This window comes from Sorghum bicolor, chromosome 2, assembly GCF_000003195.3.
Source record: "Sorghum bicolor cultivar BTx623 chromosome 2, Sorghum_bicolor_NCBIv3, whole genome shotgun sequence".
Lineage (NCBI taxonomy): Eukaryota > Viridiplantae > Streptophyta > Magnoliopsida > Poales > Poaceae > Sorghum > Sorghum bicolor.
The window spans coordinates 67,643,984-67,658,846 of NC_012871.2; the positions used below are offsets into that span (position 1 = coordinate 67,643,984).

Consider the following 14,863-nt stretch of genomic DNA (forward strand, 5'->3'; position numbering starts at 1 on the left):
ACTCACCGACAAAGGAAATGTTATCACCCCTTTAACCCAACAAACACATGCATAGTAACCCAAACAAAATGCAGAACAGAAGGAATAAACAACAGGAAGAACAGCAGCAACTTTGAGTATACATGCAGAGGGGTAAAATTTATCTGCATTCAACGGTAAAAGAAGACCATCACCAGATAAAGCAAAACATTAAGTGTTGTGTTTGGACTGCTTCCCTAGACTAATATGAGCTAATTTTTGCTTCTGGCACACACCATAACAAAATAATGCCGCAACAAGAATAATAATAATGGCAAAAGTTCAAAACTTCTTTCTCTTCTGGTTTTGAGACTCACCCAGATTCTTACAATAACCATCAAAAGTTCAAAACCTCTTTCTCTTCTTGTTTTGAGACTCACCCCCCTGGTTAAAGCTTCTGAAATCATTAGTGGTCTCAGCAGTGTTTTGCTTCTTCAGCCCTTTACGACCACCATGCCCAAACTTGGAATCCCTTGCCCTCCTATTCTTTCCTTCTTTACCTCGCTTAGCAAGACCACCAGACCTGTCACCAGGAGAAACACCAGGCCTCTTCTTCTTTGATTGTTTAAATCCTTCTTCTCCTTCAAAATTAAGGTCTGGCACATCATCATTTCCCTTGGTGAACCCCCCTTGTTGCCTCTGCTTCCTCCACTTCTTGACGGACTCAATCTGCTCCTTCTTCTGCTTAGCCCTCTCCTTCTTCTTCTCAGCCTGAACCTCCTTTGCTTTCTTCCTGGACTCTCTAGCCTTCCTCCGCTCCTCAGCCTCCTCGATCCTCTTCTTCTCCGACAACAACCTCCCCTTGATCTTGTGCATGTGCGCATCAGTCTTCACCATCTCAGCATAGTAATCTGTTGGCCTGAGGAACCGGACCTTCATCGACTGCAGCTTCTCAAAGGCCTGCCTTGTGCCATCCAAAGCTTGGGTGTAAAACGCAAGTTCGCGAGCAAGATCATCATTCACATCAACTTTCTCCCCCTGATCATGCTCAATAGTGAGCTTGTGCATCCAGTCCACATTCTTGGGCCAGGCTATGTCTTCAAGTTTTTCAAGAATAGCATCCTTGTTGTATATAGCTTTGTCTGAAGGCTTAGCCTGAGCTTCTTCACCTGAATCATCTTCAGAGTCTGATTCTTCAACATCGGAATCAACATCATCCATGATGTCTTCATCATGGGCCAAGGCCTCTTCATTTGCAAGGGCCACCATTTTTCCTATTAGGCTATTACCAAAGAAAATGAGATAATATTAATTAACAGAAACCAATATGACGGTGATACAAAAAATAGTAAGAAAGCCAGAGGTGAAGCTAAAATTCCACAAAGCCCCCATCTTAGTTTGAACTGCCTGAAACTAAAACCAAATGCTACACACGACAAACATAACAAAATTCATATGGAACTTGAACCACACAGTTGAATACAGCTAAACTGGAAGGACATAGGGGCAAGGTATCACAGGACAAATAAACTAAAAGGCAACTAAACGATACAAATAATTAGTCCATTCCCACCTATGACATCGTCATCAGAAGTATGACAGATAGTTGTGTACAGATTATACATTTGTGCTCGAGTCCACACTCTTCAGGTATAACCCAATAAATTACATATGGATCCCCAGCAAGTTCGACATGACGCAAATCAACAAAGCAATATAATTAATGCAGCACCACATGTAACCCCGATAATTTTTTGCAAAAGTTAAAAGTTAGTAGGCATCAATCAAATAGCCAAATAGCTTGAGGTTAGAGTTTGGTAAGTCTCGCACAGCAGACAGACAGGGAAGAGAAGGGGATGGGAATACCTGGTGGACGCTCTTCGCCGGCGAAGAGATCAGCGAAGCCCTCGGCACCTGGCGTAGGGCGGCGGTGGAGGTAGCCCACCCAGTCGTCGCAGAAAGAGAGGGAGAAAGAGAGAGCGCGCGAGCTCACGGCGGCTGGCACTTGGAGGAGAGGCGGAGGCTGGTGGCGATTAGGGTTACTTGTCAGTAGTAGTTGGGCCTTTAACGGGCCTTCTCCTCCAAAGCTGAGACGCGCTTGTACGCACATAGGAGTAGTTTTTTTTATTTTTTTATTTCTCTATCTTTTATACTACCTTTTATTATATTATATTCTTTTTATTTCATATTTATCCTCTCCATAAGACACCGTCACTGCCCAGTGAAATATTAGTTTCAAATAAGTGAAACAATAATAACATTTACTCCTGCATTGTAAATAAGAAAATTTATATTTCATTAAAGATGGGCATTTTTTTTGTTTTAGTCTATAAAACCATCTTTACTCGAACATAGAACATTTCTACGAGACTGGAACGTTTTTCTCATGCAAAGCTATAGTAATTTTCTCCTGAACTAGAAATAATTGTGAGTGGAGAGCTTTCTTTAGTGAGTGTGGATGTCAAACTGATCATATGGTGGACTGACCAGTTCAAGTTATCAACTTAACATTGGTGCTCGCATTTTTCTGGATTTATTCTAGGATTTGTCGGTGCTATGCTTTCAGTAGTGGGTGACGTGCCCGTCGACAGTGAGGCGTCTATGGTGACTTAGTCAATCTCGAGATTTGTCAGTCTAACTCAGGTCTCCGAAAGTGCTCATAGCGCTCGTGTTTGTGAGCGTCTACTTCTGTAAAGAAGTGCCAAGAGAGCTAGTTGTCCATCTACACCCTCTATTTAGGGGGTGTTTGGTTGAGGTTGTTAAAGTTTAACAGACTGTAGCATTTTTGTTTTATTTGATAATTATTATCCAATTATGGACTAATTAGGCTCAAAATATTCGTCTCGCAAATTACTCTCTACTATGTTTTCAATTTTGTAAATAATCTATATTTAGTACTCTATACATATATCCAAACATTTGATGTGACGGACGATAAAGTTTACCAAAGACATCCAAACGGGACCTTACTTGCCCATGAGCTCACCATGTCAGAACCCAACTTTGTAGTTTGTACTCCCTTGTGCTACAGTGCACCCAAAGGAGCCGGAGCTGATGAAACCCACCTAGTTCATTTTAAGAGAGAGAGACAAAAATAAATTCTTTAAGTTTATTAATTAAATCTGTCAACCATTAAACAATATTTATCTCGCACAACAAATCAACGAACATTATTTTCACCCAAACGAACAGGGTCAGCAGCCATTCTTCTGCCAAACCGTCCATAACATTTTGATAGTATTATTCCTTTTTTTCCACCATCTTAAAACCAAATTTTATTACCACAGTAACCAAATTACAACGTTCAACAGGTTCAAAGCACCAAAGCCCAAAAACAACTCTCCACCTCTTCCATGTATCTGATCACGTAAGGGATCAGCCAACATGGGCCAAAGACGGCATTCTTCCCTAACCGCTAGTAGCACCACTAATATACTCCATATAAGGCACAAATTGATCCAGCACGGTCTCCAACGGCACAATGTTAACAGTTATACCTCATATATCTATAATACTCATAAACATAAACATAAAATTAACAATATACCAAAATGGTTCTCTAAATTTACATGGTTTAATCTACACATACTTATTCTATATTGATTAAAGATTTTCATTTGAATCTTGGTTGCCTACCGCAACTTGAAAAAAGAAAGGAGAGACAGTACGAAATACAGATACAGGCCAAATGTAAACGTGGATATGCCCCCTTCTATAAGCTTTTAAAGGTGGAAAGTTTAGTCAAAATTTAAAAAGCTGATAACCTTTCACAAAATTAAAGAAAAAAGTTGTAAAAAAACTCTCGGAATGAACATAGTAAACTATTCTGGCCGCATTCTGAAGTCATCACTCGACTACAAAATGAAAATGAAACGGGCGTGCACACTACACAAAACTGGCGCATCAACAGCCTCGTCTCCTCCCAGAGTGCGATCGACCTGGATGCCTCTTGTGATGCACAGAACTCTGAACCACCTGGCAATGAAGCGTGTGAAAAAAAAAGGAACAAAATAATAAAATAAAAACGAGGGGAAACGCACGTAGTTCTTTGTGTGAACACACACCTCCTTTATAGAGTTGAGTATATCCACAATCTCGGCAAAGGTTGGTCTTAGAGCAGGATCTTTCTGCCAGCATCTCTGAAGGAGATTCGCGAGCATAGGATGAGTATCAGCAGCAATAATAGGCCTCAGATCCTGCATGCAGAGTTATCGGGTCTGGCAGATTAGGATTCAAAACAAGAACTTGACAGCAGTTTCACAAGGAACAATTCACTTCCACCAAACACCGGAAAAGATTCCAGGACTTCAAATGGATCTACAATTCAGCATCGCCTTTTTATTTGGAACATTTTCCTTTCAGCAAATTAATGTAGTATGATAACAGCAAGATGTACTACTGTTCTTATTTTGTGACAAACACAGTAACTGTTGTCTTAAACTATGATACCTTTTGAACAACGGCAACTGCTGCCTGAAGAGGTGTCATGTCCTCGTATGGAAGCTGAAAAGAAAAGGCCAACTCAAGAATTAGCACAGCCACACTTCTGCTCTACCATTATGCTGGCGAAACAAAATGATGGTGAGAGAAAATAACCTTTCCAGTCAGCAGCTCCCAAAGAACTATCCCAAAACTGAAAACATCCGCTCTATGATCATACGGCAAGTGCTCAATGACCTGTAGATATTTTTTTTTAAGTAAAACAAGGTGCTGCATGAACAAAAGCTAGTTTTGACTCTAGTGTGGCACAAATCTGAAGTGCATTGTGAAGATGGAACATTCATATTACACCTAAGGAGCTAATCAACCCCCAACATACCAATAAATTATCTGTTATGTATTACTGAAGGCAGAGTAAAAATAAATGATAAACATTTGCTGGACTAGCTTCAGTTTGACAGGTCACTAGTTTACTCTAAAGCTGGCATAAGCCATTTGATCCCACAAAAGGATCTTGGGTTTTTTTTCCGAAGTACTTTCTGGTAATAATGAGATCTTTCTTTATGGTACTTTAGCTTAAATACAGGAACAGTAATACCCACGGCAGACCAAGTAAACAAATCATATTCAGGCATGCTAGAATTGTTGGCTTGATGAAGTAGCATTGATGTAGAACGTGCAGAATAATAATAAAAAAAAAAGGCATCGCAAGCTGCTCAAAGAAAATTTTAATCTTGATTTCTTGAAAAGTAACATTGGGAACTAAGTAAACTTTTAGGTATAACACTATGAGGCCCCAACAAATTTGCTGCTTCAAGCAAACTATCAAGGTGGTCTAGGGGGAATAAATTCTCACATTTTGGGCATTCTGTCTGCAGTCTGCACAACTAGTATGTAACCCGCTTGATATGAAACCACATTTAAGCACTGAAACGAATTTCACATAAGCTGCTTTTAATGCTAAGAGCTTCTCAATGTTTAATAACAGGCAATTTGGCAAAATCAACCTCAGGGGCCATCCATCTGTAGGTTCCTGTTTCTGCAGTCATAACTCCTGACTGGTCTTTAACCCTTGCAACCCCAAAGTCTGCAACCTTGACAACCTGCAAGATTATATCATTCAAATGGCACAAAAGTAAACACATGCTTATTTATTTGAAACATATATAGTGCCCAAGGGCAAGCAAACATAACCAGTTCAACATGATCATGATTCATTCTAAAAAACAAATGTCATAGTTCACAGATACAATGGGTCCACTGATTGGTTTGACAAGACTGAGTGACTGACGATGCATGCAGGCCTATATCGAAGCAATTGCAGATTTGCAGTATAAGTAGACAGACAGGTGTGCACATAGGACTGCTGGAGGGTGGAGGAGGAGGAGGTGGCTTCAGAACAATTTCTTATAGGCATGAGCTCCGGTGAAGCTGTTGGTTTGTGGTAAGATATGCAGTTACGGCCATAGAGGTTGACCATATTTTTATTCAATTTCACAGAGGTCTAAGCTAGTGCAGAATTATCTTCAAGATGTCAGGATATCAGGAGTTCAGGACCAAAATAACCTTTGCATCCAAAGCTAAGATTCTATTATCCTGAGAAGTGAGTATGGTAGTAGACTTCTATTTTCCTGAGATAGATGCTGTAATAAAGGTTAATACTACGATGTGCAGTTAAGTACCTGATCATCCATAAGAAGATTTGCAGTCTTCAAGTCCCTATGAACTATATTAATCTGATGCAAGTAATTCATTCCCTTGGACACATCAGATGCAATTCTAATCACATCCGGTAGCTGAAAATTTCCTCGTCTATTGTAAAGGAAGTCAAAAATACTGCCTCCATGCATGAATTCTGGCAATAACAAAAAGAAAAGGAATAAACAGCTAATACGAGTGATGCTCCAAAGTAGAAATGCAAGAAAATCTAAGCAGCACCGTGGAGGTAGGAGGTATTATTCTGTTTCAGGACTGTATACCTGTAACGATACACAAAACAGGAGGTCTCGTGCATGCACCGATAAATTGCACAACATTTTTGTGACGAACCTTTCTGTGAAATTAGGATTAAACATGGTTGGAGAAGGTGACTGAATATATCAATAAGAGTGACAGAAAAATCAATTTTGAAAAGAGAGCTGGAGCATAATGATTGTCTCAAGTTCAGTAAGTGTCTGATCATCAAGACTAAAAATGACTAATGCTATTCTAGGTTTTTGATACACTACGTTATTAAATTGTAATTGAAATCATTCCTTAAACCCATGGTCAGTAAACTCAAATTGTAGAAATATGAAACAAAAAATCTTAAATTAGCATCATGTTACTTCCCATACGCAAAGTCATTACAGCAAACTAATTTTCCTGGGCAGTCATAAATAAATGATGGAACATCATTCTAAAATGCTGTATTGTGAAGTGACTATTACACCATTTTCTCAGTCCAAGCATAAGTAAAGTTCATCACTCACTTCATTATATATACTTCCTGCGCAAACTCGCGCAGCATATCAACGCTAACCCGCTCAGGCTTGAGTACTTTGATGGCTACATCTTGACTACAGTACGTCCCATGGTATCTGATGGCACATCAAATAAGTCAGTTACATATAAATAAGAGTTACTACTTCAATTTGCTACTTGAACATACAGATCACCAAATGATCCAGACGCTAATTTTTGTTCGAATTTGAGAAGCCTGGGATCGACTTCCCAAACATCAGCTGCATCAGCTGGTATCTGGACAAAGTCAGATGAAGGAGAAACCTCCAATGGTTGGTGATCCATCCTAGCAGACATCGACGGAACCAACGGCCATGCTCTGTACTGCATTAGCATTTAAAAAAGGACTAAGAAGGTGACCGTAATGCACAGAAAGTCTTTGGGTGATAAATGACATGAGCAGCATCAGGTACAGAGGTGCTAATGCTGTCTTATTCAAGCTGCTCTTCAAGATTAATGGCACTAAAGTTTACCACTTCTTAATTTTGACAGAAGCAAATCTTACTGTTTAGCAACACTAAAAATTGCAATCACCTCGCTCAAAAAAAAAGTGCAACCACTACTTCTTAAGGACAATATAAGTATTCAAATGGTAAGATGAAAGTAACAAATTGTAAACATGAAGCTATACCTACAATACACTAATTCTGTTGTACAAAAGCAACTAACACGATACTTATCATATGATATAAATATAAATCTGAAAAGCTTGATTATATTCCAGTTAAAGCATTAGTCTGTCACATCTTACCTTTATTTTATCAACGCCTTCCCTCAATGCACTTCGGAGAATATCAGCCTGGACATTTTTGGAAAAGGAGGGTGAAACAGAAGCGAACAAACATTAAAAGAACAAACATATATAACAATTTCAAATTCAAGCCGGCACTGCAGTTACAAAGTTTGCTACAACTCTGAAACTTTCTTACAGTGATAAAGCTTGAGCTCAGGATTAGGCTAATTAGGCTAACTATGTGGCTTGAGATGACCAGCATACTCTTTTCCAGCATCTACCATCCATATTGGTGCCACTGTTGTGTGTGATCCAGTGATTTCTGGTAGCTAGATGGATCTGGAAACAACTACTAAAATCATGCGTCTTCAAATCAATATTTTTGAAATGATCACCACACCCTAAAATTTGCAAAACATTCAATTTCTGCAAAGAATTCTGAGATTAGTTCATCAAGAAACAACATTGAATTGTCTCAATGAAACAGAATGGAGGACTGTCAAGAGGAGTGTTTGGCAGAAGGGTGAGTCAAGTGGAAAGATGATTCTGTTTTGGCAATAAACCAGGATCTACCTACCACTGTCCATTTTTCATCTATATTGTGCGGAGGATAACAAAATAACTAATTACTAACAGCAACCAAAAACATGTTCCTTTGCACATCCTGAGCTCATGCAAAACTGCACATGCATAAGGTCATAACTCTAACTGACCCCAACACAAGAACAAGATGTATGCTTCAGCTACAATTGTATCTGGAATACAGTGCCAAAAGTTTGCATCATCACACAAAGAACAGATTCAGACCCTAAAACTTGTTTATATCTACGCAAAATCAGTACTGGTAGCATTGCAACTTCAGTTCACATGACCTCATCTTAAAGGATTTGCAGTAGGTTTATGTGGCTCTGTCAAACAATGATTGATCAATTTTTTATCCACCAGAAATGCTGAATTACCTCATACTTCCAGCCATCAACAACAAAGATGTCCAAGGAATAGCCGTCACTCGTCGAATATGCATGTGCTTCTTGGATATTAAGACCAAGCTCCCCAAGAAGAGAGGTTAACTGAATAAAACAAGAGATATATACATTTTATAGCTATAGCTGTCTCAAAACAAGAAAGCAACCAAGAGTGAAACAAAGTGGAATCTTGAACAACAGAAAACAGAACCACCTTCTAAAAAAAATAAAAAAATAAAACACCTGATCAAGTGTATAACCTTATAGTGTATAAACAGTTCTTTAAAAAAAAGTAGGTTAGCAGTTTAGCACCCTACTGAAACTATACTACAAGTAAAGGATCTACAGCATCCAAAGAATAAGGAACAGATATAAGACAACAAGATTCAAAACATGTAGATGCTACATCAAAGCAGAATTTTAAGGGAAAAAGAATGAAATTGGCTGAACATGTCAAGCAAAAGTATGCAGAACAGATAAGGAATCACAGGAAAACTATTATATAAACAGGCCACAGGCTGGCTGTAGCTTAGATATGCAGGAGATATCTCACAATCAAACACACTAAGGCCCTGTTTGGCAGAGCCCAGCTCCAAGAAATCTGTGGATGATTTGGAACTAGGTATTTCTAGCTCAATAAATTCGTGGAGCTGCGGATACGCCTGAAAACACTGCCTAGTGTGCGTGCGTTCCAGTGGTGTTTGCTTTGTGCATGACGGGCAGCTCGCCCGGTAATGCACATGGCCGTGTGTACTTCTACCCTCTTAATGAAATACATGCAGTGGCATGTTTGCGGTAAAAAATGGATACACCTGAATTTTTGGATCGAACTATTTTCTTTCTATTCAAAAACCAAAAAAAAAGAGTTTCAAGGTTCTTAATCTTAGTATACAAACTCCAGATCTAAAGATAAAACTTGGAGCTGGAGATGTGCCAAATGGGGTCTAAGTAAAACATCGCTCGTGTTAGCAGCTCCATTGCTGATTGAGGTTTCCACAACTTTTGAGGCCATACAATAACTTAAATCAAGTGACCACACAAGAATGCAATCAAATCAAAATGCTATTCAATTCCTAGACAAGATGTTGGTGGTTTACCTGACTCAGAAGCTTTGGCTTATCGTCACACGCAAATATAATTTCATGCAGAGGCCTGTATAACAGTATTATGCATCAGAAAATATTGTCCCTTAATTTATCATTACCAAAACATACTAATACCTACATAAGCCCAACAAATGCAACACCTCTAATGAAACAGAGTCAATAAATAAATAAACTGCAGAAGTGTTAAACCATACCATAAGCAGCATTAAAAAATTATTCCAAGGACACAAGCTTGCAAGTGTACTGCATAATATGAAAGAAGACTAGACCAGATCACCTTTGACCTCTTGATGTGAATACTGAGCACTGGGGATCTTGTTCTTCTTGCTTAAAGGAAGTTGCGGACTCAAATCCAGTGCTTTCTTCCAGAGTAACAACCTAAAACTAAATCATTGTCAACATAGAGGTGCAGTTCATTTAGTTCAGTTAAATAACATATTAATGAAATACACTACAGTATATATGCTAAAAATTTCACAGTATCAATATCTATCTATTTATACTAAAAGGATGAATTTCCAAGGATTACAACTATCCAGCTAAGAGATTCACCGGATCAACCTCAAATTCAAAGTTCTCCCCCACCGTACGATAATGCTATTACCATCAAATACAGTAAAAACTAATAAATCCCTGACCAAGTCTTATAAGTTATAACGTTCCAATTTCAAACTACCGTACTGTGGAAACAGGTACTTCACATCTCCACAGACACATCAACTAGTTGAGTAAGAATTAAGAAAAGAGTCTGCAATTGTGCATGTTATCTCCCTCTGTTTCTTGATAAAAACACATAAAAATAGCAAACTATGAATGTGTGATCTACTTTGAGAACATTAAAATCAGAGAAACAAATGCCAAAACAAGATAAACAAAAAGAAATATATGAGATATCCTCTATCACCTCGTCTTTGAATAAGCGTGTACTGCACTTTTTTATTCTAAGGCCCTGTTTGGTTCCCCTTACTAAATTTTAGTTAGCTAAACTTTAGTCACTTTAGTAGCTAAAGTTCCAAACACATTGACTAAAAGGAGCTAAAATAGTTTAGTTCCATTAGTCATCCAAGAGTAGCTAAAATAATTTTAGCTAGCTAAAATTTAGCAAGAGGAACCAAACAGGCCCTAAGACTGATTAGTATCCAGCCGTTCATGTATATTCATTTCACAAGAGACAGGATAAGAGAAGCTTAAATTGGGCGTGCTCTTATTGCAAAAGACGTTATTACACATTACACATAAAATGAAAAGACCTAGCTGCCACCAAGACCATTGCAAAATCCTGAGAATGTAACAATGCAATGCAATGGAATAAAGTAGAAAGCAGCCTTTATGAAGTTCGTTTTGACTTTTGAGAATGGCACGCTGTAACACAATAACTAACAGTATGTGCAGCAAAAGAGAATGGAAAGGTGGTTGTGTAATTGTGTGAATTTGAGAGGTTAAACCAGATAGGAGTTATTTTAAGAATATTTCAAGGAAGTGCTTATGGTTATTTCATAGAAATAGATTGGGAGAATAATGGACACTAATTGATGCCTAGTCAGTATGAATAAATAAAGTAGATATATGATGCGCATGAATTAATTACCTGTGAAGGACGAACATCAAAGACCAGACCATTCATGGGTTCATGGGCTTGCTCGAGCAATTTCTTGTGCAGTAAGACATCTTCAACCCGCTCTACGTTGACATCCAAAGCATATCTGTTCATTCCACAAAGTGAACCATGCCTAGTATTAGATTTTAGTGGCATGCAATTATTTAAATCAGTGTTAGTTCTTGTGACAACGAGCTACAATAAGACGTGCATATACAAGTATACAACAATGCTACTGTTTCATGTTCTTGCAGTGCTGTGACAAACAGGCCAAGACATGCTCAAGAAGGAAATGGGGATCGTGGCAAGTAAAGAAGAAAACAAGAAACATCGTATCACAAATATGAAATGGTAATTATCAAGAGGAATACCCAAGCAACCACTGTTTGATGTTTACAGACACAGCCTAAGGTTAACAAAGTATACAAAAATATCACAATTTTCATTCACATAAGAAGCAGAAATCTCCACGAGTAGATGCTGCCAACCAATGTGACGAACAGTGTAAATTTTAGTGATACTTCGAAGAGATATAAAAGCATCCACTTCTAAGCATTGCGCCGTTGATCCAACCAGACTGGCATAGCGTGTTCATTCACGAAGAGGAATTAAACTAGTATTCACGAGATTAAAGTGAAAAGGGAAAAGAAACAGCAAGTTGCTGTACTACAAGGAGTTGTACTGCTACTGCATGTACTGTCTAGTTGGGTTGTGTGGGTTGTGTTAATCTAGATCTAGTGAACCATTAGCACTAGTTAAGCTTGCATGTTAACCAAGAGGATTAGCATATATTAATACCGAGATAGAGAAACCGGTTAGCTTTATGTTTGCATCTTGATCCGTGCAAATTTACGTATAACTAGCAAAGATGCCATGACCCGTGGTGGGCCGACAAGCGCAACGGCGAACGCGAACACAAATCCTATCGACTACAAAAAGGCGGCAGGCTTAGCTTTAGCTACAGCGGCGACGAGCAGCTGCGGCGCGGATCGGGTCCTGTACGATCGACTGGACCCCAGCCACAATAACCAAAAGGAAGAAAATTCGAGCGAGGACACGATAGACCAACTTATCATGCGATCCAACAGTAGAGGAGCCTACGAATCAAACGCGACGCATCGAAATTTCTTCGCAGAGGTGCTAGCAAAGCAGACTAGCGAGCACAACACATCCTACATGCAGGAGGGAGAGAGAGGAGAGAGAGTCTTGGACCTGGCAGGTAGGCCTTGGAAATGGGCCCAGAGCTCGTCCTCCAACCCGGGGCGAGCAGCACCGTAGCCGCCGGCGCCAGCGCGGATGCGGCGGAGCACCTCGGCGTAGGCCTCCGCCTTGCGGCGCCTCCCGGCCGCGCCGCCAGTGGAGGGAGGAGGCGGCGGCGGCGAGGCGCCGCGGCTGCCGCAGGACTCGGCGGCCATGGGGCGGTCGGCTAGGGTTCGCGGCGCGGAGCCGGGGCAGCGGCGTGTGCTGGTGCTCCAGCTCCCATGGGCGGCGTCGCCGTCGTGGGCTGCGGCGCTTTATACGAGGACAGAGGAGAGGATGGGGGAGGTGGTGCTGAGTCATGACATGAGATGAGACGGGGAGACGGGAAGCTGCTCGCCTGGGCCAGGATTCGATGCTCCACTTCTCGCAATTCAGCCCCTATCTTTCTCCGAATTTCCGTTGCACGGAACAGGGACGAACACAAGTGGAAAACTACCCAAAAATGCTAAGAGCATCTCCAATGGTTTGTCAAATTGCATTTGTCAAATCTTGTGTTTTGGCAAGTGGCTAAAACAAATGGCAAGTGAAATAATCTTGTATCTCCAATGGTTTGTCATTTGGACTTGGTAAAATAGAAAAGAAGGCCCACATCCTCCAACCGTTCAACTGTCGTGACTCTCGTGGCCGCCGTGCGTCGCTGCTTCATCGCGGCGATCTCCATCTGCTGGCCACCGTTGTCATTAAACGGAGGCCGCGCGGACGACGACGAAGGACGGCCGCGCGTACGACGACGGATGGAGGCCGCGCGGACGAGGGACGGAGAACAGCCACGCAGACGACGATAGATGGAGTCCGCGCAGACGATGACGGACGACGGCCGCACGTATGATGATGGATGGAGACCGCGCGGACGACGACGGACGGAGACCGCACGGACGACGACAGAGGACGGCCGTGCGGACGACGGAGGCAAGAGGACGGGGCGGCAATGACCACCACGGATAGCAACTCTGGATAGCAACTCCTCAATTTTGCGCGTGGAGCGCCTCTGGATAGCAACTCCTCAAAATTTGGCAAGTCCTTTAGCAAACCATTGGAGAATCAAATTTGTAGTTTTTGCCAAATAAACAAGGATAGCAAGTGCAAATGACAAACCATTGGAGATGCTCTTAGATTTTTACACCTTCCTCTTTAAATAGCTATCGATTTTATTTTATGATAAATAACTTTAACTAAATAAATATATAAGAATAATAATAATAATTGTGATATATATATAGGTTTAAATACTTAATATTGTTAGATTAGTCATTGGAGGAGAGATGGTACCCTAGCTGCCCCCAAAGGCTAGAAGGACATCTCTGGAGCTTAGAAAAGTCTAGCAAAAGATAGGGCTAGATATCGAGGCATCTCGGCTCGTTAGTGGCTCGGCTCGTTATAGCTCGTTATACTAACAAGCTAGAAGGCTAGCTCGGCTCGGCTCATTAGTGAGCTCGAGCAGCTCGTTTGGTTCGCGAGCCAAATCATAAAAACATAGTACAAAGAGACTATAAATTTATAAAAGCAATTGAGCAACAAATACATCACATGCATACTTAAAATAAACCAAATAAAGTACTTATAGCTTTAACAATTCAATAAACAAACTAGAGTTTTGTCCAACCAACCCACTATGACCGCGATTGTGACTACATGACAATCATACTCATATAGTTTAAGCATCATCCATTGACGGATAAAATTAGAGATTTATGAATGGGCTAGGTCGAGCTACTGAGAAATATTTGGGCATATAGCCGAGCCAATTTTAGTTACTAGCATGATACTTGACTGGCTTGTTATGGCTCGCGAGCAGCTCACGAGCTGGCTCGTTATAAAACGAGAGTCAAGCTCGAGCCGACCTATTAACGAGCGAGTCGAGCAAGCTAAGTTACAAGTTTTTTGTCCAGCCTTAGCAAAAGAGCCTCTAGAGGGCACCATGTCCATGATGCACCACCACAGCCATCGAAGAAGGCTGGGAAGATGGGTGCCACTGTCGACAATATTGAGAGAAGGGATCCTCTCAGTAAGATATGAGAAGGGCTTCGATCCACCACGACCGCTATGAGAAAGACATGTCGAGCACTGGGAAAGGAGGGCATTGTCGCCTCGTCAAAGCGGATAAGCGTCGCACAAGAGATATGAACATGAATGAGCTAGGGGCGTTTGTTGGGTGTTAAAGTTTAATATATTGTAGTATTTTTGTTTTATTTGACAAATAGTATTTAATTATGGACTAATTAGGCTTAAAAATCATCTCGCAAATTATTCTCTATCGGTGTTTTTAGTTCATATAAGTAGTCTATATTTAATTCTTCATATA

The 14,863-nt window shown here is 40.5% G+C and overlaps 2 protein-coding genes across 3 annotated transcripts; both read right to left on the minus strand.

The window, feature by feature from the left end:
* LOC8077280 (probable rRNA-processing protein EBP2 homolog) lies at positions 112-2,055 on the minus strand. Its single transcript, XM_002462806.2, has 2 exons — positions 1,825-2,055; positions 112-1,240 (listed from the first exon to the last, which is right to left on the minus strand). The coding sequence occupies exon 2, from the start codon at positions 1,225-1,227 to the stop codon at positions 364-366; it is 864 nt and encodes a 287-aa protein (XP_002462851.1). The 5' UTR covers positions 1,228-1,240; positions 1,825-2,055; the 3' UTR covers positions 112-363.
* On the minus strand, positions 3,631-12,852 carry LOC8077281 (serine/threonine-protein kinase STY17). 2 transcript variants are annotated; one of them, XR_002449894.1, is made up of 16 exons: positions 12,514-12,852; positions 11,293-11,407; positions 9,982-10,082; positions 9,696-9,750; positions 8,593-8,703; positions 7,652-7,699; positions 7,049-7,224; positions 6,870-6,977; positions 6,378-6,451; positions 6,081-6,253; positions 5,406-5,501; positions 5,255-5,325; positions 4,555-4,635; positions 4,408-4,461; positions 4,023-4,154; positions 3,631-3,933 (listed from the first exon to the last, which is right to left on the minus strand). XR_002449894.1 is itself a non-coding variant. In XM_002462807.2 (15 exons), exons 1-15 carry the CDS (start codon positions 12,714-12,716, stop codon positions 3,862-3,864), a joined length of 1,599 nt encoding a protein of 532 aa, XP_002462852.1. In that variant the 5' UTR covers positions 12,717-12,847; the 3' UTR covers positions 3,631-3,861. The 2 variants fall into 2 exon arrangements, 1 of the variants encoding a protein (XP_002462852.1); XM_002462807.2 differs by lacking the exon at positions 5,255-5,325 and having other exon boundaries at positions 12,514-12,847.